This window comes from Oncorhynchus tshawytscha, linkage group LG03 (assembly GCF_018296145.1).
Source record: "Oncorhynchus tshawytscha isolate Ot180627B linkage group LG03, Otsh_v2.0, whole genome shotgun sequence".
In the NCBI taxonomy this organism is placed as follows: Eukaryota; Metazoa; Chordata; class Actinopteri; order Salmoniformes; family Salmonidae; genus Oncorhynchus; species Oncorhynchus tshawytscha.
Window position 1 is genome coordinate 7,976,912 of NC_056431.1, and position 25,166 is coordinate 8,002,077.

At 44.2% G+C, this 25,166-nt stretch overlaps 1 protein-coding gene across 2 annotated transcripts in view; it reads left to right on the forward strand.

Annotated features, from left to right (window-relative positions):
* lipeb (lipase, hormone-sensitive b) overlaps positions 1 to 23,478 on the forward strand; it is a 45,568-nt gene extending 22,090 nt beyond the window's left edge. For both annotated transcript variants that reach the window (XM_042309059.1, XM_042309069.1), the window contains 12 exons: positions 2,474 to 2,715; positions 3,317 to 3,601; positions 3,711 to 3,801; positions 4,827 to 4,972; positions 5,631 to 5,816; positions 8,385 to 8,537; positions 10,368 to 10,512; positions 13,631 to 13,858; positions 13,989 to 14,147; positions 15,139 to 15,356; positions 17,272 to 17,538; positions 17,728 to 23,478. In XM_042309059.1, coding sequence (XP_042164993.1) covers positions 2,474 to 2,715; positions 3,317 to 3,601; positions 3,711 to 3,801; positions 4,827 to 4,972; positions 5,631 to 5,816; positions 8,385 to 8,537; positions 10,368 to 10,512; positions 13,631 to 13,858; positions 13,989 to 14,147; positions 15,139 to 15,356; positions 17,272 to 17,538; positions 17,728 to 18,132 — 2,525 coding nt within the window. In that variant the 3' untranslated portion in view covers positions 18,133 to 23,478. The remainder of the gene's footprint in view (positions 1 to 2,473; positions 2,716 to 3,316; positions 3,602 to 3,710; positions 3,802 to 4,826; positions 4,973 to 5,630; positions 5,817 to 8,384; positions 8,538 to 10,367; positions 10,513 to 13,630; positions 13,859 to 13,988; positions 14,148 to 15,138; positions 15,357 to 17,271; positions 17,539 to 17,727) is intronic.
* Positions 23,479 to 25,166: the final 1,688 nt, after the last annotated feature.

Here is a 25,166-nt window from a genome sequence, read left to right on the forward strand (position 1 = left end):
TACATCTGAGGCTCTTTCCCCTGTTGCCTCCATCATCCTCCAAATCCCACCAACATCAGCCGCCTCAGAGCTCAACTGGTCCTTGTTTGGGAACACACACCAAAGCACACAACAGGTCGACCAATACAATGGCCGAAAAGTGTGTGGCCCTCGGCTCAAATTTGAGGCTTTTTGAGCCTGACAACGAGCCATCCTCAAGGTTGGAAAGTGACAGTGAAGATGAGGCCTCAGTCTGAGGTTCAAGAGAAGGACATTGAGGTCCAGGGAGAAGACATGGAAGCCTGAGAGAAAGACAACCAAAGCTTTAGTTTCTAGACTATAATTTTACAGATTTTTGGGAGATGCAATGAATCATTGGTGATCATTCAATATTCCCTTTTGTTGTTCAGTGAAATCATCCCATGTGAAGAGTCAAATCATTTAATTCAAGTTCAATTCGTAACTAAATATGTTTTTGTTGTTCTTGGAACGATTTAATCATTTGCAATTATGTCTACTTATGATAAGGTAAATACACTGCTCAAATAAATAAAGGCAACACTAAAATAACACATCCTAGATCTGAATGAATGAAATATTCTTATTAAATACTTTTTTCTTTACATAGTTGAATGTGCTGACAACAAAATCACAAATGATCAATGGAAATCAAATTTATCAACCCATGGTGGTCTGGATTTGGAGTGGAAAACCACACTACAGGCCTATCCAACTTTGATGTAATGTCCTTAAAACGAGTCAAAATGAGGCTCAGTAGTGTGTGTGTGTGTGTGTGTGTGTGTGGCCTCCATGTGCCTGTATGACCTCCCTACAACGCCTGGGCATGCTCCTGATGAGGTGGCGGATGGTCTCCTGAGGGATCTTCTCCCAGACCTGGACTAAAGCATCCGCCACCTCCTGGACAGTCTGTGGTGCAACATGGTGTTGGTGGATGGAGCGAGACATGATGTCCCAGATGTGCTCAGTTGGATTCAGGTCTGGGGAACGGGCGGGTCAGTCCATAGCATCAATGCCTTCCTCTTGGAGGAACTGCTGACACACTCCAGCCACATGAGGTCTAGTATTGTCTTGCATTAGGAGGAACCCAGGGCCAACCGCACCAACATATGGTCTCACAAGGGGTCTGAGGATCTCCTCTCGGTACCAAATGGCAGTCGGGCTACCTCTGGCGAGCACATGGAGGGCTGTGCGGCCCCCCCAAAGAAATGCCACCCCACACCATGACTGACCCACCGCCAAACCGGTCATGCTTGAGGATGTTGCAGGCAGCAGAACGTTTTCCACGGCGTCTCCAGACTCTGTCACGTCTGTCACATGTCCTCAGTGTGAACCTGCTTTCATCTGTGAAGAGCACAGGGCGCCAGTGGCGAATTTGCCAATCTTGGTATTCTCTGGCAAATGCCAAACGTCCTGCACGGTGTTGGGCTGTAAGCACAACCCCCACCTGTGGACGTCGGGCCCTCATACCACCCTCATGGAGTCTGTTTCTGACTGTTTGAGCAGACACATGCACATTTGTGGCCTGCTGGAGGTCATTTTGCAGGGCTCTGGCAGTGCTCCTCCTGCTCCTCCTTGCACAAAGGCGGAGGTAGCGGTCCTGCTGCTGGGTTGTTGCCCTCCTATGGCCTCCTCCACGTCTCCTGATGTACTGGCCTGTCTCCTGGTAGCGCCTCCATGCTCTGGACACTACGCTGACAGACACAGCAAACCTTCTTGCCACAGCTCGCATTGATGTTCCATCCTGGATGAGCTGCACTACCTGAGCCACTCGTGTGGGTTGTAGACTCTGTCTCATGCTACCCCACTAGAGTGAAAGCACCGCCAGCATTCAAAAGTGACCAAAACATCAGCCAGAAAGCAAAGGAACTGAGAAGTGGTCTGTGGTCACCACCTGCAGAACCACTCCTTTATTGGGGGTGTCTTGCTAATTGCCTATTATTTCCACCTGGTGTCTATTCCATTTGCACAACAGCATGTGACATTTATTGTCAATCAGTGTTGCTTCCTAAGTGGACAGTTTGATTTCACTGAAGTGTGATTGACTTGGAGTTACATTGTGTTTAAGTGTTCCCTTTATTTTTTTGAGCAGTGTATATCCAATGCAAAAGAAATCTACTTTTTAAATGGTATTAATTTGCATATATTCCCATTAATTCCCATTTTTAAAATCCTACGCAAAGTTTTCACCTCTGAATATTCGCCAAAATGTGCCACCCTAGTAGCAGCAGTATTGCGTCGCTAGGTAATGATACAAACAAGGTCTGTTTTTCTGAATGTGTCCATGTGTATGTTGTCTGGTATGTCATGGGATAGACTCTTACTCCAAATCAACTGTTGTGTGCTGCTATAGTGGGTTAGCTATTTGATTGAAGTGAGTATTAAGTATGGCCATAGATCTTTTTTTGGAATTAGACATGATCAGTCTTTGTTGTTGCATGCTGACTGTTTCAGGCTTCCCTCTCTTCCCCCCCAGTGATGGACACTAAGGCGGTGTTTACTGCTCTGTACAGTGTGTGTGAGGAGAATGCTACATTCTTTTCTGAGGGTGCTAAGGGGTCCCAGGGGGGCGCTGCACAGCGACTGGTGGACACCATGACCCTGATCCAGGAGCACGCCCGCAGCCTGGAACCTGTCATCTCCGGCTTTGCTGCTGTCTACCACCACTTTGACTTTGACCCACACATACCAGCCAATGGATACCGCTCTCTAGTCAAGGTAGGATGGCAGGGTTTGTGTGACAACTCCCTAGTTTAAAAAATAATACATGTTTACCTTTTATTTTACTTGGCAAGTCGGTTAATTAAGAACAAATTCTTATTTTCAATGACGGCCGAGGAACAGTGGGTTAAATGTGTTGTTCAGGGGCAGAGCGACAGATTTTTACCTTGTCAGCTCGGGGATTCGATCTCGCAACCTTCCGGCTACTAGTCCAACGCTCTAACCACTAGGCTACCTGCCACCCCAAGAGTGAGTGTGAGCGTTAAGAGGGAGTGTGTATGTGTGTTCCTAACGGTCTCTCAACATTGGGAACACCAGCATCGTATGCCTCAAGTTTTTTTTTCTTCCTACCAATTGAGTGAGTGTCATAATAGAACCTGTTCAGGCTCCCTCTTGTATGGATGAGAAATCATGACCCCTCTGCCAGCTGCTTACCTCTTATTAAATGTCTCTGAATTTCTGTCTCCACCTTTTTCATGGTCTGTCTCTCACACTCCTTTTCTGTACCTGTCGTTATTTTCTCTCACACATTCTCTTTTCTGAATGTCATTTCTATCACTCACACACAGCACTTTTCCTCCTCCCACCCTGCTCTTAGGTGGTGCGCTGCTGCATTCTCCACATCATCCACAAGGGGCGCTACATCTCCACCAACCGACGCAGCATCTTCTTTCGGACGGCCCACAACGCAGGGGAGATGGAGGCCTACTGCTCGGCCCTTTGTCAGCTGAGAGCCCTGCTCTACCTGGCCCAGCGACTGCTGCACGACAACAGCCACGGGAACCTCTTCTTCCACGAGGAGAGCGGCCTCAGCCAGAGCTTCATCCGGGAGTACTCCTCCATGCACAAGGGCTGCTTCTACGGACGCTGCCTCGGATTCCAGGTGGGGGAGGGGGGGGGCAGAATACTTTTGGGATGATCTTTAGGCCCTTTTTGTTAGCCTCAGGGAAAAGTATTTTGTAGAGATTGGTTTCATGTCTCTCCTCTTCCAGTTCACTCCAGCCATCCGTCCCTGTCTGCAGACCATAGCCATTGGCCTGGTGGCTTTTGGAGAGAACTACAGGCGCCACCAGTCAGGCATTGGTCAGTGGCTCCAACAAACCTCCCTATTGATGGAAACAAAAGCTACTCAATCATTAATTCATTCTCATTTACATCCTAAACCATTCTACTGACATGGCAACTCAGTTGACGTGAAGGGATTGTGAGGGTGAATATCAATGCTAGATACAATACATCATTATAAGGTCATTTAAAGGGAGACTTACTTACATTAACCCACACACACATTTGAAATAGTTTATTTTAATCACCAAATCACATTACAGTCAAGAAGGATTCTAACATTTCATAGGTCATTGATATATGGACACTTATGAGTACAGAAAGCACCTTCTCCGTACAGCACACATACACAAGTAAGCATTTCACTGTTGGTCTACACCTGTTGTTTATGAAGGATGTGATGGCACACACACAATATGATCTAACACTGTCTTTTGCTTTTTGCTGCTTCCCAGTGGAGGAAGGAGGTATTGCACCATATGGTGAGTGTCTGTCCCCCTGACCACTGCCGTAGTCTCGGTCTCGGAGATAGAGCCAGGCTTTGACATGGTTAATAGGTGACCACAGGCATAGTGTGACCAAGTCTTAGTGTTTAATTAGATTAGGGGAATCTTCTGTTTTAGTGCTCTGGTGGAACAAATAGCCATACAATTCAGCTCTCCTGGACAACAGGTGACCACTGCTCCATCTCATCCAGACACTCCTGTAGCTACAGGGATTGAAAGAGTTCTGTTTAACAGTAGCATCTACTGCCTCCACTCATGGCCATCGCTCTCTCTGCCTCCCCATCCCTGTGTTTCTGTCTGTGAGTTGATTTGATGTGTTAGCATCCACTCACTCCCTCCTCCTCCACTCTCTCCCCCTTTTCCCTGTCCCTTTTCTGTCATTCATCTTTATCCATACCTATACATTTTTCCCTCTGCCACTTCCACTACCTTGTCCCCCTCTCTTTTTACCTGCAACTGTCTATCACCCTCTCCTTCTTGCCTGCCTCCTACAACCATCTCTCCACTATCTTCGCTCCCCCTTCCCTCTGTCTCCAGGTGTAGCAGCCAGCTCCTTCTTTACCTCAGGGAAGTACGCCATCGACCCGGAGTTAAGGGGGGCGGAGTTTGAACGCATCACTCAGAACCTGGACGTCCACTTCTGGAAGGCCTTTTGGAACATCACAGAGACTGAGGTTCTATCTGTGAGTCACTGACCACTCTGGACGGACCCTGGAACGGGTCGCTGGTAGAATACTCTTCCCTTGCGCTGGGATGTACAGCTCAGTGGTAGAATACGCTTCCCTTTCCCTGGGATGTACAGCTCAGTGGTAGATTACTCTTCCCTTGCCCTGGGATGTACAGCTCAGTGGTAGATTACTCTTCCCTTGCCCTGGGATGTACAGCTCAGTGGTAGATTACTCTTCCCTTGCCCTGGGATGTACAGCTCAGTGGTAGAATACGCTTCCCTTTCCCTGGGATGTACAGCTCAGTGGTAGATTACTCTTCCCTTGTATGTGTTGCTCAGCGTTTGTCCTGTTGGCTATCTTGACTCTGTCTTTCATTCCTCTCATAGTTATGTAGTTGCAGAGCTTGTAATACTGTCACTGTTTAGATTTTACTGGATGCTTTCCTGCCATGAGGAGATGCTCTCAGCTTTGTCTTTGGTCAAGTTTATTGACCTACAAATGACCGGAAGATCAAAATATTTAAATGATATTATGAATGTTTATCTGATTTGCCCTCAGCCTTCCCCCTCTTTCTTGTCCCTCCTCCTAAAGGGAAAGATTGAAACATTATAATGTATCTGTGACGGATAACAAAGTAATCTTCTTCTTCCTTTCCTTCCACTCTCCCCCTCAGAGTCTAGCCAGTATGACGTCCACCCAGGTGAAGGTGAACCGTGCCCTCTCAGTGCCCCCTGTGCCCTTTGACCTCCCGCTGGTCACTGATCCCCACCTCACTGTCACCATAGAGGCCCCGTCGGCCCACACCGGCCCTGGCCCCGTACAGATGAGGCTGATCTCCTTCGAGCTGAGGGAGGGACAGGTAACTAAAGCCCTGTTCAAATTGGCAGTTTGAAGTGACTCATATCTTTAAAAAAAATTATTATTATTATTTTTTTATCCGATTCAATTGTTAACAGACCGATAATTTAACTTATAATTCACTGTATCACAATTCCAATGGGTCAGAAGTTTACATACAGAGTTGACTGTGCCTTTAAAGAGCTTGGAAAATTCCAGAAAATTATGTCATGGCTTTAGAAGCTTCTGATAGGCTAATTGACATAATTTGTATCAATTGGAGGTGTACCTGTGGATGTATTTCAAGGCCTATCTCCAAACTCTGTGCCTCTTGCTTGACATCATGGGAAAATCAAAAGAAATCAGCCAAGACTTCAGGAAAAAAAATTGTAGAACTCCACAAGTCTGGTTCATCCTTAGGAGCAATTTACAAACGCCTGAAGGTACCACGTTCATCTGTACAAACAAAAGTATGCAGGTATAAACACCATGGGACTACGCAGCCGTCATACCGCTCAGGAAGGAGACACGTTCTGTCTCCTAGAGATGAACGTACTTTGGTGCGAAAAGTGCAAATCAATCCCAGAACAACAGGACATTGTGAAGGACCTTGTGAAGCTGCTGGAGGAAACGGGCACAGAAGTATCTATACTTAAGCAACAGTATAGACTTTACGTCCGTCCCCTCGCCCTGACCTGGGCGCGAACCAGGGACGCTCTGCACACATCAACAGTCACCCTCGAAGCATCGTTACCCATCGCTCCACAAAAGCCGCGGCTCTTGCAGAGCAAGGGGAACCACTACTTCAAGGTCTCAGAGCAAGTGATGTCACCGATTTTGAAACGCCACTAGCGCGCACCACCGCTAACTAACTAGCCATTTCACATCGGCTACATTTACAGCCAAACGAGTCCTATATTGACATCCTATATTGGCAAGGAAGAAGCCACTGCTCCAAAACCGCCATAAAAAAGCCAGACTACGGTTAGCAACGGGATATGGGGACAAATATCATTTTTTGGAAAAATGTCCTCTGGTCTGATGAAACAAAAATTGAACTGTTTGGTCATAATGACCATCGTTATGTTTAGAGGAAAAAGGGGGAGGCTTGCAAGCTGAAGAACACCATCCCAACCGTGAAGCACGGGGGTGGCAGCATCATGTTGTGGGGGTGTTTTACTGCAGGAAGGATTGGTGCACTTCACAAAATAAATGGCATCATGAGGACGGAAAATTATGTGGATATATTAAAGCAACATCTCAAGACATCAGTCAGGAAGTTAAATCTTGGTCGCAAATGGGTCTTCCAAATGGACAATGACCCCAAGCATACTTCCAAAGTTGTGGCAAAATGGCTTAAGGACAACGAAGTCAAGGTATTGGATTGACCATCAAAAAAACCATGACCCCAATCCTACAGAAAATGTGTGGGCAGAACTGAAAAGGTGTGCGCGAGCAAGGAGGCCTACAAACTAGACTCGGTTACACCAGCTCTGTCAGGAGGAATGTGCCAAAATTCACCCAACTTATTATGGGAAGCTTGTGGAAGGCTACCTGAAACGTTTGACCCAAGTTAAACAATTTAAAGATAATGCTACTAAATACTAATTGAGTGTATGTTAACTGCTGACCCACTGGGAATGTGATGAAATAAATAAAAGCTGAAATAAATAATTCTCTACTATTATTCTGACATTTCACAAATTTAAAATAAATTGGTGATCCTAACTGACCTAAAACAGGGATTATTTTTTTTAGTAGGATTAAATGTCAGGAATTGTGAAACTGAGTAAATGTATTTGGCTAAGGTGTATGTAAACTTCTGACTTCAACTGTCGGTCCCGCTTTGTTCTTTGGTTCCTAGTGAATACAACCTTGGTCTCATACTGGTTACATTCCAGTCTCAGCTGATTGTAGGTCAAAGTTCACGTTTGTTAACCTTTCAAATCTGACAAGCAAAACCTTTGACTGGTAGATCAAAATGTGCAGTGTGTATTTCCCAAGTTAATTGGCTTTAAGCTGCTGCTTTCATCAGCTGTTGAGAAGCCCCTTCCTGCGTGAAATGCTTGAACATCAAGGGATTCTGTTACTTTGCGTTTCCTTTGTTTGAGAGCAGCTGTAGTAAATTACAGTGTCTCGTCTTCTCTGCTCATCCGCAGCTCTTAATCCCTTTAAATCCACACACACACACACTTTATTTATTTGGGGAGGTATTGAACAGCAGAGCTGAGCATCTGTAATCTGGCATTATACCAGAAATGATATCAGCCAACACTTAACTCACTCATTGATCCTGCTCAGTCAAAGAGCTGTTGTCTTATGTGGCAAACACAAGCAAAAGCCTCTGCTGTTCCCTGCTAATGTTAATGAATGGGAATGAGAATAGTGTGTGTGGTGGAGCTGGAAGGACAGTCTGGAGCAGAGAACAAACCACACAGCTAGTCCTGACTGAAGGGATTGTTCAACAGAGGGCTGTAAAGCAAACGGACAAATCAACATCTGTAGCAATTGAAGTGAAAACAGATTTTTTTTTCTAGCTTTGATTGCGATAGTGATTCTCTGGCTGTCTGGCTCCCTCCCTCTTCTGTAGGACAGTGAGGCGTTGCTGTCCCTGTCTCGTTCTGAGGGGGGTCCTATCTCCCTGTCTCTGGGAATGAAGACCAAGCAGAGCCCCCCTTCTCGCTGGCTCCTGGTGCACTACCACGGAGGAGGCTTTGTGGCTCAGACCTCCAAGTCTCACGAGGTAATAACACATTCTGTTCTCGTTTGTTTGTTGGGGAGGAATTGACCGTCACGTTTCACCTTTAACCTAACTAGTGTCTCTATGGTGGGAACCCATGGCTTGGCCTGGTTCTCTCCACAGCCTATCATGTTCAAGACCTCAATGTCTTTTTTTATTATTTTTGTTAACCATTCTAATGAATAGTTTGAGAATTGCGTTGTTAGAGGGGTACTTGGTGGTCTTGAGAATATGTTTGAAATGATTGTGTTTTCACTCCATGGCTTCCCTGTAATGAGCCGTTCCTGCTAATGACTGTTTAATTCATCCAATAGGGTTGATGGACACAAACTGACTTATATATTTATATCACTCTATATTATCCAGTGATTGGTGCAGGCCAGCCCCTCTTTCCCCCAAATCCACTCCTGTCTCTCTCCTCCCTCATTCCATCTCCCCTCTCTCCCTCTCCCCCCTGTATTATATAACCAGCAGGGTACTTTAAACCACTGAGATGCATCACCATGAAACCAGAGTGGACTGGCAGTCCCTTGATCTCCAATAGCCTAGCAACCAGAGGCTATAGGAAGTGACCTGAGGAGGAACAAGCCTGTCATGTTGAATTAGCCTGCAACTCTGCATGAAGTTATTATGGCTTTATATTACATAGGCCCTAATGGAAGATGTCTGTCTGTGATCTCCATGCTTTAGGCTCTCTCCTCTAACCCTGTCCTCTACGCTTTCCTCCTTTCTGATCATTATTCCCTTTGCGCTCTACTCTCCTTTGTCCTAATGACCTCTTCTGTCATTTTTGTAATCCACCTCTGCTCTTTGCTTTCCTTTCTCTCTCCTCCCTCCTTCACTGTACCCACTCTGTTCTTCCTTCCTCCCCCTGGCCAGTGAGGAGATGGATAGAGTCTGTGAGGGCATTCATCTCTCTCTATGGGGTCCGCTGGCAAGCCTTGTGATTGGCAGACCTGGCCAGCGGCGCTGCCTGGTTTCAAAACGCATCATGTACTGACAATGACGATCGTTCAAATTGGCACGCAGGCGCGCGCGCACACCACGACACGCATGTCAGCAGTGCCAGACAGTGATCCATTATGGCAGCGTGGCTTTAAAAGTGCAGTGCAGATTCCCAGGGATGGTGTTGAGGTGGTGTCTGGCAGTGTGATGTGGTCACATCCAGTCATGGGCCACTGAGGTGAGGCTCTCTGTGTATTGTTTAGAGAGGCAGAGCTGTCACTACTGACACTGACACTGTCACTGATGCTTAGAGAGAAGAGGAGTGGCAATGGAGCGATCGAAGGACAGGAGAAAAACTTCTGTAGAGGAGGGCAAACTAATATTGTCAGATGAGATTTATTGTCAATGTATGTACTCTTGACTTCTCACTTAGGTAAGTACTTGATGACCATACAAGGTTATAATATAAAAAGCAAGTATTCTAAGGATGTTTGATCTGGAAAGTATGTCTAAGAATGCTAATCATTTAGCTACCATGACATCAAATTGCATAGCAACAACAGGTTAACACCACCCCTGTGTAGTGAGAGCAAGGTTGTCATATTGCATTTGTGAGCACAGTGTACATAACTTGTATTTTCATAACAGAATTACCAAGCTGCCACTGGAGTTAGGCAGTGTTGGGTTGGTAGTTCACCAATACAGAACCTGCAAGGTGGGCATCTGATACCAGGACCTCTCTCCTATCCTTAACACCACCTCCTGTAAAGCTAGCTAGGGGGCATTAAGAAGCATTCAGAACTGCAAACAGCACTCTGCCTGCCCTGGTAGGGGGTTGCACCATCTATAGTACACTCACTCCTTTCACCCCCTTTCTCTCTTCTCCAGCCGTACCTGAAGAGCTGGTCTCAGGACCTGGGTGTGCCCATCCTGTCTGTGGACTACTCTCTGGCCCCTGAAGCCCCCTTCCCCAGGGCCCTGGAGGACTGCTTCTACGCCTACTGCTGGGCCATCAAGAACCACCAGCTGCTGGGTAGGACAACACATTACTACCACTTTATCTAACCCTACTGTTGGGCCATCAATAACCACCACCTGCTGGGTAGGATAACACACTACTACCACTTTATCTAACCCTACTGTTGGGCCATCAATAACCACCCCCTGCTGGGTAGGACAACACACTACGACCACTTTATCTAACCCTACTGCTGGGCCATCAATAACCACCACCTGCTGGGTAGGACAACACACTACGACCACTTTATCTAACCCTACTGCTGGGCCATCAATAACCACCACCTGCTGGGTAGGGCAACACATTACTACCACTTTATCTAACCCTACTGTTGGGCCATCAATAACCACCTCCTGCTGGGTAGGACAACACACTACGACCACTTTATCTAACCCTACTGCTGGGCCATCAATAACCACCACCTGCTGGGTAGGACAACACATTACTACCACTTTATCTAACCCTACTGTTGGGCCATCAATAACCACCACCTGCTGGGTAGGACAACACACTACGACCACTTTATCTAACCCTACTGCTGGGCCATCAATAACCACCACCTGCTGGGTAGGATAACACACTACTACCACTATCTAACCCTACTGCTGGGCCATCAAGAACCACCAGCTGCTGGGTAGGACAACACATTACTACCACTTTATCTAACCCTACTGTTGGGCCATCAATAACCACCACCTGCTGGGTAGGATAACATACTACTACCACTTTATCTAACCCTACTGTTGGGCCATCAATAACCACCCCCTGCTGGGTAGGACAACACACTACGACCACTTTATCTAACCCTACTGCTGGGCCATCAATAACCACCACCTGCTGGCTAGGACAACACACTACGACCACTTTATCTAACCCTACTGCTGGGCCATCAATAACCACCACCTGCTGGGTAGGGTCAACACATTACTACCACTTTATCTAACCCTACTGTTGGGCCATCAATAACCACCTCCTGCTGGGTAGGACAACACACTACGACCACTTTATCTAACCCTACTGCTGGGCCATCAATAACCACCACCTGCTGGGTAGGATAACACACTACTACCACTATCTAACCCTACTGCTGGGCCATCAATAACCACCTCCTGCTGGGTAGGATAACACACTACTACCACTTTATCTTAGAATAGAATGGTCTTTAATGTCCCCGGGGGAAATGTCTTTGACAACATTTTGATGCTCTACATTTGAAGTCGGAAGTTTACATACACTTAGGTTGAGTCATTAAAACTCGTATTTTCAACCACTCCACAAATTTCTTGTTAACAAACTCTAGTTTTGGTAACTCGGTTAGGACATCTACTCTGTGCATGACACAAGTAATTTTTCCAACAATTGTTTACAGACAGATTATTTCACTTATTCCAGTGGGTCAGAAGTTTACATACACTAAGTTGACTGTGCCTTTAAACAGCTTGGAAAATTCCTGAAAATTATGTCATGGCTTTAGAAGCTTCCGATAGGCTAATTGACATAATTTGAGTCAATTGGAGGTGTACCAGTGGATCAATTTCAAGGCCTATCTTCAAAGAAATCTGCTAAGACCTCATCCTTGGGAGCAATTTCCAAACGCCTGAAGGTACCACGTTCATCTGTACAAACAATAGTACGCAAGTATAAACACCATGGGATCATGCAGCTGTCATACCGCTCAGGAAGGAGATGCTTTCTGTCTCCTAGAGATTAACGTACTTTAGTGCAAACCAATCCCAGAACAACAGCAAAAGGACCTTGTGAAGATGCTGGAGGAAACGGGTACAAAAGTACCTATATCCACAGTAAAACAAGTCATATATCGACATAACCTGAAAGGCCGCTCAGCAAGGAAGAAGCCACTGCTCCAAAACCACCATAAAAAAGCCAGACTATGGTTTGTAACTGCACATGGGGACGAAGATCATACTTTTTGGAGAAATGTCCTCTGGTCTGATGAAACAAAAATGTAACTGTTTGGCCATAATGACCATTGTTATGTTTGGAGAAAAAAGGGGGAGGCTTGCAAGCCGAAGAACACCATCCCAACCGTGAAGCACGGGGGTGGCAGCTCATGTTGTGGGGGTGCTTTGCTGCAGGAGGGACTGGTGCACTTCACAAAATAGATGGCATCATGAGGACTGAAAATGATGTGGATATATGGAAGCAATATCTCAAGACATCAGTCAGTAAGTTAAAGCTTGGTCGCAAGTGAGTCTTCCAAATGGACAATGACCCCAAGCACACTTCCAAAGTTGTGGCAAAATGGCTTAAGGACAACAAAGTCAAGGTATTGGAGTGGCTATCACAAAGCCCTGATCTCAATCCTATAGAAAATGTGTGGGGAGAACTGAAAAAGCATGTGCGAGCAAGGAGGCCTACAAACCTGACTCAGTTACTCCAGCTCTGTCAGGAGGAATGGGCCAAAATTCACCCAACTTATTGTGGGGAGCTTGTGGAAGGCTACCTGAAACATTTGACCCAAATTAAACTATTTAAAGGCAATGCTACCAAATACTAATTGAATGTATGTAAACTTCTGGCCTATTGGGAATGTGATGAAATAAATAAAAGCTGAAAGAAACCATTCTCTCTACTATTATTCTGACATTTCACATTCTTAAAATAAAGTGGTGATCCTAACTGACCCAAGACAGGGAATTTTTACTAGGATTAAATGTCAGGAATTGACAAACTGAGTTTAAATGTATTTGGCTAAGGTGTATCTAAACTTCTGACTTCAACTGTATATATAAATAGACAGACCTGCTTTTTCAGATGGGCTTAATTCCCAATGTTCTCAATATTTACTTTGGATATTTCCTGGTACTTAATAGATTATTATGACAGAAAGCTAATGACTGGTTAGCTTGGAACTCACTCAACTGATGGCCATAGTCTCAACTTATGTCTCAATTATAAAACATTGTGGGACAAGATAAAACAACACCTATACGGTACTTGCATATCAACAACCACCCCCTCATTGCCCCATATAGACATGGGTACAGAGAGTGGGACTTGGAAGTGTTATACAGATTCTCACTTTTACTCAGCTTTTCTCCTTTCTCTCCCTCTTTCTGTTTCTCTGTCACACTCTTGCCTCAATCTACTGACTCTGACTCTCCTCTCTCAGGTTGGACGGGGGAGAATGTCTGTCTGGCCGGTGACAGTGCTGGTGGTAACCTGTGTATTACAACATCGATGCGCGCTGCATCTCACGGCGTGCGGATGCCGGATGGCATCGTAGCTGCCTACCCTGCCATCCTGCTCACCGCCTATGCCTCGCCCTCCCGCCTGCTCACCCTCTTTGACCCCCTACTGCCCCTCAGTGTGCTCTCCAGGTGTCTCAGCGCCTACGCAGGTAAGACTGTGAGAGGGTGCAGAGATGGTTTACTGCCCCTGAGTGTAGTGCGTGGTGTTTGTGCATGCCAATCAATGCTGGCGAGGGATGGGTACCACATTTCCCCTCTCCCCCTCCTTCTTTCCCCCAGGTGAGGAGCCCCAGGCAGAGAAGCAGGTGGAGAAGGTGAGCACTCTGAGCATGGTGAGAAGAGACACGGCCCTGCTGCTCAGAGACTTCAAACAGGGAGCTTCCAACTGGATCCACTCCCTACTGGACCCCAACAGAGCCGCTGCCACGGCATCAACAGGTAGGTACATGTGTCTTATGGTGAGAGGGTGTGTCTGTGTCATTGTGTTCACACATCTTAGTGTCTGACTGAGGTGAAATAATATTTTCCTATTACCGGAAGGGTCATGTATGGAAGATTTTATTGACATTGATATCCACAGTTGACGTCTAATTAACCCATCAATCACCCACGGCCACCACCCTGTTACGTCACACCCTCATCCATCCATATCAATTCACTGCTTAGTCTCAGGCCACAGAAAGCTCTCCCCACTAATTGTGTTGAAACCCTGCAGTAAGCAGACTATTCCAGGCGTCACCATGTTACCTGACACACAGCAGCTGTGGGCCAGACTAATGACTGTATCATTGGGGGGTGTACATTATTAAAGGCCATTATTAATAGAAGAGCTCAGTGAGTACATCTTTGAGAACAGACAAGCCATGACACCTCTTACAGCTGTGTTGTGACGGGGAGATCATATCGTAATGACACCATTATTGCTTTAAGCTATAATCAAAGTGGGCACCTTGCATCTGTTTTGGTAAAAAGCTGAGGGATGGGTCTGGAGCAATGTAACCATTCTCAAATTCATACTGTAGACAGCTATGGATGGAAGGACTTACAATCCATGTGCTAAAAATTGCAGTTTTAACCATGTTTTAAAGCTTTACAGTGTTAGTTTACATTTATATTGTTTAAAACATTGGGGTGAAATAAGATTATATGTGGGGTTCTGATGGGATATTGACAGTTAAACTAAGCTCATGAAGCATTTTTAAGTTATATTCTTCAACAATCAATGGTGTATATCAATAATTTGAGTCCAAAAATGAATGTAGTATCTAACGATTCTAGCTTTTAATATCCATCTCCCAATAACCACACGCCGCTCACTCCTGCCTCTTCTCACCGTCCTCCAATCATATGTCTTCATTGATGTTTCCCTGTTCCATAATGGCCTCAGTCTTTCTCTTATTTTGTCAATGACTCTCTTCTCTCTCTTCAGACACGTCTTCGTCAGTGAGGAAGAGTGTGTCTGAGGCATCCATCAGCTCACCCCACTCGGACCCCCCCGTGCCCCCTGAGCATCCCTTTGACTTCTCCCTGAGGAGAGAGTCTCTGAAGAGCCACACCTGCCAGGACCTGGCAGGCCACGCCAACTCCACTCCCGCTGCTGCCCCCACCACTCCTGCCCACAATGCAATGGTGTTCCCCGAACCCACGGTATGATACTCCCTGAATTGCCCTTAACAGATGTAGGATCAGATTACCCTCTCCAAAGAGAGAGGGGGGTTAAACTGACTTCAGATCAGTGTGGCAGCTTCATCCTTACTGCTAGAGGTCGATTTCAAGTTTTCATAACAGTCAGTAATCGGCCTTTTTGGATGCCGATTTATATTGCAATCCACGAGGAGACTGCGTGGCAGGCTGACCACCTGTTACACGAGTGCAGCGTCAAAAGGACCTTGTGGCTGCAAGGAGCCAAGGTAAGTTGCTAGCTAGCATTAAACTTGTCTTGTAAAAAAACAGTCATCACATAATCACTAGTTAACTACACATGGTTGATGATATTACTTGGTAACCTAGCTTGTCCTGCGTTGCATATGATCAATGCGGTGCCTGTTAATTTATCATCGAATCACAGCCTACTTCAACTTTGCCAACTTTGCCAAACGGGTGACAATTTAACAAAAAAGCACAATCGTGGCACAAATGTACCTAACCATAAATATCAATGCCTTTCTTAAAATCATACACGAGTATATATATTGTTTTATCCTGCATATGTAGTTAAAAGAAATTAATGTTAGCAGGCAATAATAACTAGGGAAATTGTGTCACTTCATCAACATCAATATTTAGACTTATGGATGCCACCCGTTAGAGAGAATACAGAACGGTTCCGTATTTCACTGAAAGAATAAACGTTTTGTTTTTGAAATGATAGTTTCTGGATTTGACCATATTAATGACCAAAGGCTTGTATTTCTGTGTGTTTATTATGTTATAATTAAGTCTATGATTTAATAGAGCAGTCTGACTGAGTGGTGAAAGGCAGTAGCAGGCTTGTAAGCATTCATTCAAAAAGCACTTTACAGCGTTTGCCAGCAGCTCTTAGCAATGCTTGAGGCACAGCTCTGTTTGACTTCAAGCCTATCAACTCCCGAGATTAGGCTGTCAGTACTAAAGTGCCTATAAGAACACCCAATAGTGATGTTATATGAAATACAAATGGTATAGAGAGAAATAGTCCTATAATTCCTTTAATAATGACAACTTAAAACTTCTTACCTGGGAATATTGAAGACTCATGTTAAAATGAACCACCAGCTTTCTCATGTTCTGAGCAAGGAACTTAAACATTAGCTTTCTTACATGGCACATATTACACTTTTCTTCTCCAACACGGTGTTTTTGCGTTATTTAAACCAAATTGAACATGTTTTATTATTTATTTGAGACTAATTTGATTGTATTTATGTATTATATAAGTTACAACAATATTGAATGAACACTTATTTTAATTGTCATTTATTACAAATATATATCTATACTGATTAAAATCGGCCGATTTTATTTATCGGCTTTTTTTTGGTCCTCCAATAATTGGTATTGGCGTTGAAAAATCATAATCGTTCGAACTCTACTTATTGTGTTTACGACCACTTCAGATACACTTGTCACTGAATTGTTGGTGTTTGTTTTAACGAAGCCTCTCGCTGAATAATTTATGCAAATAGATGGTGACCAAGCTGCTTGTCTTCCCTCCTCCACAGATTTAACTGGCGCAGACAGGCAGATAGAACTGTGTGTCTGAGTGTACCCTGTAGTGTGTCAGTATGGAGATCATCTCTGTGTTTCTATAAAGCCAGTCTGAATTAATGCCTCTGTCTACAGGGGGAATATGAAGAACTGTCACATGACTTCACAGTGAAACATGTCAATGTTGTTCCTGTGATTTGAAATGGGAAAAATATACTTGAGGCTTGTAGATTTTTAGAACAAGTGTCTGGTCCCAACGGAAAGACACATCAGTATTATCCAGTATCTTATACCATAAGGTTTCCACAGTCTTGGTCCTTGACTAGTGATAACTTATGTATTGCCATGGTAACATATTTTTCTTGTACCCCACCAGCCTGACAACGTGAGCTTCTTCCTCTCCAAAGAGGAGGCGGTGTCCATGTCGGATGCTCTGTCCTCTGTAGCCATAGCACCCCCTGAGGGGGAGGAGGGCGTGGTGCTGGAGCACCCTCGGGAGTTCCCCCTGGGCTTCGAACCGCTGCGCTCTGAGCGGCTGGCTGAGATGAAGCTGGCCACCTCGCCTGTTGTCAGGAACCCCTACATGTCTCCTCTACTGGCCCCCGACAGCATGCTGAGAGGACTGCCTCCCATACACCTAGTGGTGGGTGAGAGGGAGGGAGGTGGTGGGTGAGAGGGAGGACTACCTAGTGGTGAGAGGGAGGGAAATGGAGTTGACGACTGGCTTGTCCCAATCTTTTTCTGGTCTTTTCTACCAATTTAGTTTTTTTTTTTTACATGATCCTAGAAGACCCTCTTTGACTCTGTTGTTTATCTCTCCTTCTCCCCTTAGGCCTGTGCGTTAGACCCCATGCTGGATGACTCTGTGATGTTTGCCAAGCGCCTGAGGAACGTAGATCAGCCAGTGACCCTGTGTGTGGTGGACGACCTCCCCCACGGCTTTCTCAGCCTATCACAGCTCTCCAGGGAGACTAGGGAAGCGGCTAACGTCTGCGTCAACCGAATCAGGGACGTCTTTAACCAGAAGGACTCGCCCCAGGAGCCACGCATGCACCGCAAGCTGGAAAGGACCAATCAACGTGCTTCCTCTGTCGCCACGGGTGACCCAGAGAAGCTTTTTGCAGCACCCATTCAAGAGGAGGAGGAGCTGCTGGTGGCCAGGGGAGGGGCTCTAGTTCAAGATGGGGAGGGGCTAGTTGGTGTGGCAGCACAGAAAAACATAGACATTGTGGGATAAAGGCATAATCAGGGGTTTGCTAGATGAGTACCATCTGTTAAAGGATTTAAAAGAGATGGAGAAAAGGGGGGGATTTTGGCCATATGAAGCCTGGGAGAGGAGAAGAGAATAGAGTGAAGGAAAAACAGCAGGAGAAGGGAGTTGGTAGCGTGCCCAGTTTTGGAGAGACAGAATAAAGCACCCATGGATAGAGAGGACAGCAAGTACTAATTGCAACCTCTTCAGCTTTCAAACTCTCAATTGCTGTTTAGCACCATGCACGGTGACATGTTGACCACACACACACTAAACCATTTTGCCTTTTGGGTTGCTGCATTGTACTCGGTGTAGAACTGTGAGTTTGGAGCCTGGACATTATAAAACAGCACAGAGCGTTGTGGTGAATGGTCGATCCATCTCCCTATAGAAGACTATTCCAGTCCCTAATCAGATGAGCTCCTACATAGTGCCATCACAACTTAATGGCCACTTGTTTTTTAGGGAGCCGCTCTAAATCAAGCTTAATAACTGTAGAACTCTGAGGTCTGTTAAACTAGTTGGTTGTGAATACTGCCGCTGTTCGGTCACTTACTCTGCTGATTGGCCCATCAATAGGGTGCTGCAGCATTGGAAACAACAAACTTAGAAACTGTAAAGATTTGGTAGTACCTTGAAATTGTTAACCATAATAGATCTTATTATGCCATAGTATTCCTTGTTATTTGTATTTATTGTGTGTGTGTGTATATATATATTTATATATACTCGTATTGTATTTTTATTTTAATCCTGGATCATAGTTATACCTGTTTGTTCAAGGCTTTTAAGAGCATATTGTGAGGTGGATGCTAAGTTATGTTCCTAGCTGTGTAGTGCCATACTCTGGCTGCTCATTCCTAGTTGTTCAAAGTAGCCAAATGTTAACCTCTATCACTGTAGTGACTAGTGGTCAGCTAGTCATTACCCACCCAACCAGTCACCTCAGTGAGATGTGGCTGAGGGTTGATATTATTATATTATGGTCTTTATATTATACTGATATATTATAACTATCCAATCATAAATAGCTAATGCAATATTATAGCTGCATTTTCACCAGTGCAATCAACAGGATTCAGTGGAGCCATAATTATATTGTGCTTGGATTTAAGTACACTGTTGGGGGGTAAAGCATCAAGTCACACAGTAATTTTTGTTTAGATCATTTTTATTGACACACAGTAATTAATTATGATTTTAAGTCTCTTGTGCTCAGCCTTTGTTTGTTGCCATCTAAAAGCAATCACTTAGCTGTCTATAAACGGACTGCCTTTAGAAGCACATGTTTTTTAAAAGACTGGAAATCCTTTCTCTATTTGCACAGTGAATAACTTCAATAAGAAAGCCTGAAGCAGACGGAGGCACTGCCCATCTCTTCATACTATCTGTACATCACTGCACTGACTGCCAAAAACTCAGCCCTCTATCCCAGGGTGCAGTGCATTACACTGCCACAGCCCTTGAGCCAGGGGACATCCTGCTTGCTGACCCATTTTTGCACCTCCGTCCAAATCACAGAGGATCCATTCTGTTCCAACAGCCTGTACCGAGCGAGCAGGAGAATCTAGAACAAGCCTGATAGTGAGTTCATACTCACTGAACAGGTGACTTCTCTAGTTAGAGAATATCTTTCTGTGTACCTTTTAGGACATTCTACAGTGGCTGACTGACAACCTGTGTTCTACACTATCTTTACCCTGTGCAAATACTCAGGGGCTGATGCTACAACTACGTTTTGACTGAATCTGATATGATACTTGATATGGCCTCTGTCTAGCTTGTTGAGAATGAATGATTCACATTGGAGTGAAAGCCTTTATCTAAATATAAATGACAACAACCTCACTTCTGGTGCTGTCCTTGTCTGGTGGTCACAGGCCTGGGTTGCCAGATCTGTTGAGAATTATGCTGGTTGATAAGGATAGCTTTTGGCTGGATTTAACCCCGTCCCTCACCCCCCAGAAGAGGAGGGTTTATCCAGCACAAGGTCATGATATAGTATTATGATTCACTGTCCTGTTTGCTGCCAGTGCTTATTGCAGCGTTTTGAGGCAGGCTGATAGAAATGAAGAGAGCTGTTAAGTGATTCCTTGGAAGACCTTCAAGGTTCTTGTTTTTAGAAGTCTTGTGTTTAATGGTTGATGGTTTTAGACGATCATCTCACACTTTCTTTGTAAGTTAAGTGTAACTGTGTGTCTGTGTTTAGTGCCGTGTGAGGTGTCTGGTAAGTGGATTCTGTATGCGTCTATCAATGACTCTTAACATTGCACGTGTTTGTCAGTGCGTGTGTGGGTGGAACATCTACCATCTTTGAAACCATGATTGTGTGTTTTTAATTGCAGCAGTAAAGCAGCACGCGGGTGTATGGGGCCATGAGTTGCAACCCAAGCCCCTGAATCTCATGGGTGTTGTACAGTACACTATTGTTTAGCCAAGCAGGACTTCTGAGATCCCATTTAACACTATGCATTCTGTCAGCCATCCATTGCTATGATGCATTACAAGGTCCTTGATGAATACAGTTCTCATTGTGCTCTAGCAACATAACTGATCATGCATATTGAGATTTAGTAGCCTGGCGTCTCCATTGCCAGAGTAGATATCATAACCCCACACACACACCCAACGAGCACCACTCCAGGCCCTATGGGATGCCCTGAATGGCTCCTATAGACTACTAGCGCACCCAATGAGCAAGGCTAGTACAGCCCTCTGACCTATCTATGGAACTGTGTAATGGTGGGTTAGCACCGCTTGGTGGTTTATGACCAAATAATTTTTATTTGGGTTGTGGCTTTAGACCAGGTCCTGGTCAGAAACATTGCTCTTGTTTTCTTGGTGGGTCACAATAAATGATTTTATATGGGTCACAGTGCAATAAGCTGCTCTTTTAATGGCTACCAATCGTTCACCTGATCTGAGAGGAGGGCACTGCACAGGAGAAATCCATGACATGGTGCTAGCCCATTAGTCTCGTGAGGTTACCACCATCTTGTTTTCACCTTACTAGTCTAAGTTGTCAGGAAAGGGGAGGAGCCATTTGAGGGCATTGGAACATGGTCTCCCTCCACATGTGGGCAACCACTGTTTCTATGCCTCAATTTAAAAAATAAAATAACTTTTTAAATTAATTTTTATCTTTATTTAACTAGGCAAGTCAGTTAAGAACAAATTCTTATTTTTAATTACAACCTAGGAACAGTGGGTTAACTGCCTTGTTCAGGAGCAGAACGACAGATTTTTACTTTGTCAGCTCGGGGATTAATTCTTGCAACCTTTCGGTTACTAGTCCAATGCTCTAACCATTAGGCTCCCTGCTGCCCCTACTTGCCGTTTGATGCATCATGCATTAGCATTTGTGTGCGTGTTGCCGCGTTCAAAACAACTTGCCACTCTGAAAAATATGAAGTCAAATCATGACGTTGGTTATCTTCAGGTCGGAGCTCTAGAAAGAGGCCCAAGATTCCAAGTTTGATGAAGGTTCAAATACATTTTCAGTCTTTTTCCTCGATTTCACAGTTTAGAACGCTCGGAAGTTGGAGAATTTCTAGTTCCTAGTTGTTTTGGGGAGTGTGATCCTCATTTTGGTCTTGAAATGCAAAATGGCTGAAGTGGTGTGGAGTGGCTTTGTGTGTTTTGATTATACATCATACCTCAACCATTTCCTTCATGTATAGGCTATTTACACTGGATTCAACATCTCTTAGCCCTGGGATATCTTTAGCTCTAGGCTAACCTGAAACATGCAGTGTGAAAAGCCTATTAGTACGTCAACATATTATCTAAAAGCTGTTTAGGTCAAGTACCCGGTCAAATGTTTCACCACACAGCTATGCAGTAACACACCAGCATCCTTTACTAGATTTTGTCTCCTGTCTTTGGTGAGCCGTGTCTCCTTTTTCAATCGAAAATTTGGTCACTTACTTGGTTGAAATGCTTTCGATTAACCCTGAGGCTAGAGTTATGCAAGGCTATTTTCCATTTGGTCATTTAGCAGACGGCATACCACTTAGTTTGCCGAGAGCATTATGCAATCTACACAATCTGGTCACTTGAGAATACTTGAATGGAACTGATCTCGACTGCCTGCTTTGCAGAATGTGTTCGTCTTGATTGGAAATAATTTTATTTTCTATTATTTTGTCCCACTTAGACCAGGGGTTCTAAAAGTGGCGTCTGGAGGTACTGCAGGGCATCCGCGGCCAGACGACATTTTCGCCAATTATACATTTTTCAACTCCGCTCTCCCCCCCCCCAAATGTTTTGTTGTACATAAATGCACTTGAATTTAAGCTTCTTCTTTTTTTCCTCTGCCTCATGGCAATGTGTCGATTGCAGGATGTTACCTTTAAAGCTGCAACAATAACACATTTGCTTGAGAACTACAGCATTTTCACTTCGATGCCAAGAGGCAGGCCTTTTTTCATTTATTTTTCTAGGCAAGTCAGTTGAGAACAAATTCTTATTTTCAGTGACGGCCTAGGAACAGTGGGTTAACTGCCTTGTTCAGGTGCAGAACGACAGATTTTTACCTTGTCCTTTCGGGGATTCGATCTTGCAACCTTTCAGTAACGCTCTAACCACTAGGCTACCTGCCGCCCCAAATGTTCTGTAAATGTTCTTACCCCAGGCCTGAGACTTGGATCGTTCAGCCATACACTGCAGAAGTCGTGATAACTCCTTGACAATTTTTTTTATCTCACTCTAGTTATGATTTCTGAGGGGTGTCCTGATGAATTTGCTATCACAAAAGGGCTCCCCTCCCCAGCCCCAAAAAGTTTGCAAATCCCTGACTTAGACAATACCACCTGTGTGATAAAGTGCATGTTAGATTAAGGCTTGAAGCAGAACCAAAGATTGCGTCTAGTTTTATATGAAACTTGCCATCACTGTCATTGACATTAGTAACAGACATTTTGGCCTGGGTTGATATCCGTGCGTCCTGTTAGCTGTGTCATTGAGATCTACATAGTAGTTCTGTGTTTGCACTTTATGGAACAAGACACTGGTTAATATAGAGCTATTTAAGATAAAATATAGTTATTAAAACCTACATAAAGCCATAGAAAGTGAAATGTTTTGACGTTTACTTTATTTTTATTTACGTTATTTTACAACACCACAAGTGCTTAAAAGATGAATCTGTATTACAAAAATAAAATACATTTCCTGTATAGATATTTTAAATTTCACTTGTTTTTCCGACTCCTGTAATGGCTCTTTACAGGATTGGTTGAATGTTTCACATATGCAATAAGTCTTTTGTCTCTTGTAACCCTTGTTTTTCCTGTTCATTTTTTTGTGAATAAATATATTCTCCCAAACATGTTACATCTGTATTTATTTCGAAGCTGAAATGTCAGAATACGGAATTGGGGCAACAGACATTTTGTGACCTATGGTTAAATTCATTACCTGTCAATCAGATCTTTAACTTGATTACAAGGCTGTTTCAACAAGCTTATTCTGCTCATCAATCTGACTTTGACACAGTCAGGTCCATAACTTGGTCAATGTACAAATATTTATCATTTTAGCTCTACTCCACCACAATTGATTTGAAAGGAAAGATGAGCTGAAGGTGCAGACTTCCAGCATTAATATGAGGGTATTTACATTCAAATTGAGTGAACGGTGAACACCACACCCCAATTTTAGGGGCTTAAGTAATTTGACAAACTAACAATCCAAAATTAAATTGTGAGTTTATACTTAGCAAATAGCAAATAATTTGCATTCAACGACTGCCTGAAGACTGGAACCCATAGACACCACCAGATGCTTGGTTTCTTCCCTGCTGAGGCTCTGCCAGGCCTTTACTGCAGATGACATCAGTTCCGGCTTGTTCTTGGGGTGTTTTGCCTTCAAGTGAAATGCATGCTCAATTGGATTCAGGTCATGTGATTTACTTGGCCATTGCAGAACAGGGAAATAATTATTCTGTGGTCTTCCGGGCCTTTTGGTGTTCCTGAGCTCACCAATGCATTCTTTTTAAGAATGTACCAAATAGTTAAGGCCAAACCTAATGTTTTTGCTGTCTCTGATGGGCTTGTTTTGATTTCTAAGCCTAGGCTTACTTCACTGCCAGTGACTGCTCTTTGGACTTCATATTGAGGGTTTACAGCAAGATTCCAAATGCAAATACCACACTTGAAATCAACTCCTAGACCTTTTATCTGCTTACTTGTAAATGATCTAATGAGGGAATAACACACACCTGGCCATGGAACAGCTGAGCCAATTTTCCAATTACTTTTGGTCCCTTAAGGGACCCTGGCTCAGTTCTGAGAAGTAGGCCAAACCACAGAGTGAGAGACTATTCTATTGTAGGCTATTTAGTCATTTTTTTTCTATTTTATCACATTCTATCCTACTGTATTGTATTCTTGACTTGACACAAAAAGTCCTGTAATTCCTACACCATAAATACCCTCAAAATAAATAAATAACCTCAAATTAAAGCTGAAAATCTGCACTTTCAGCTCATATTCATTATTACTTTCAATTCTAATATGCTGTGGTAGACAGCTAAAAGAATAACTTGGTCAATGTCCAAATATTTATGGGCGTGACAATGTTGCAAACTTCTGAAACGACTTATGCCCGATGTTCACCAGATGTGTTTTGTTTTGCTGCGATCTAGCCTGCATTTTCCATACATGGCGCACGTGCTTCACTTTACAACTATACTGAACAAAAATATAAATGCAACATGCAACAATTTCAAACATTTTACTGAGTTACAGTTCATATAAAGAAATCAGTCAATTAAAATGTATTAATTAGGATTTCACATGACTGGGCATGGGTGGGCCTGGGAGGGCATAGGTCCACCCACTCGGTAGCCAGGCCCAGCCAATCAGAATTAGTTTTTCCCCACAAAGGTGCTTTATTACAGACAGAAAATCTCTTCAGTTTCATCAGCTGTATGGGTGGCTGGCCTCAGACAATCCCGCAGGGTTAAAAGTTGGATGTGGAGGTCCTGGGCTGGTGTAGTCACATACACATGGTTAGCA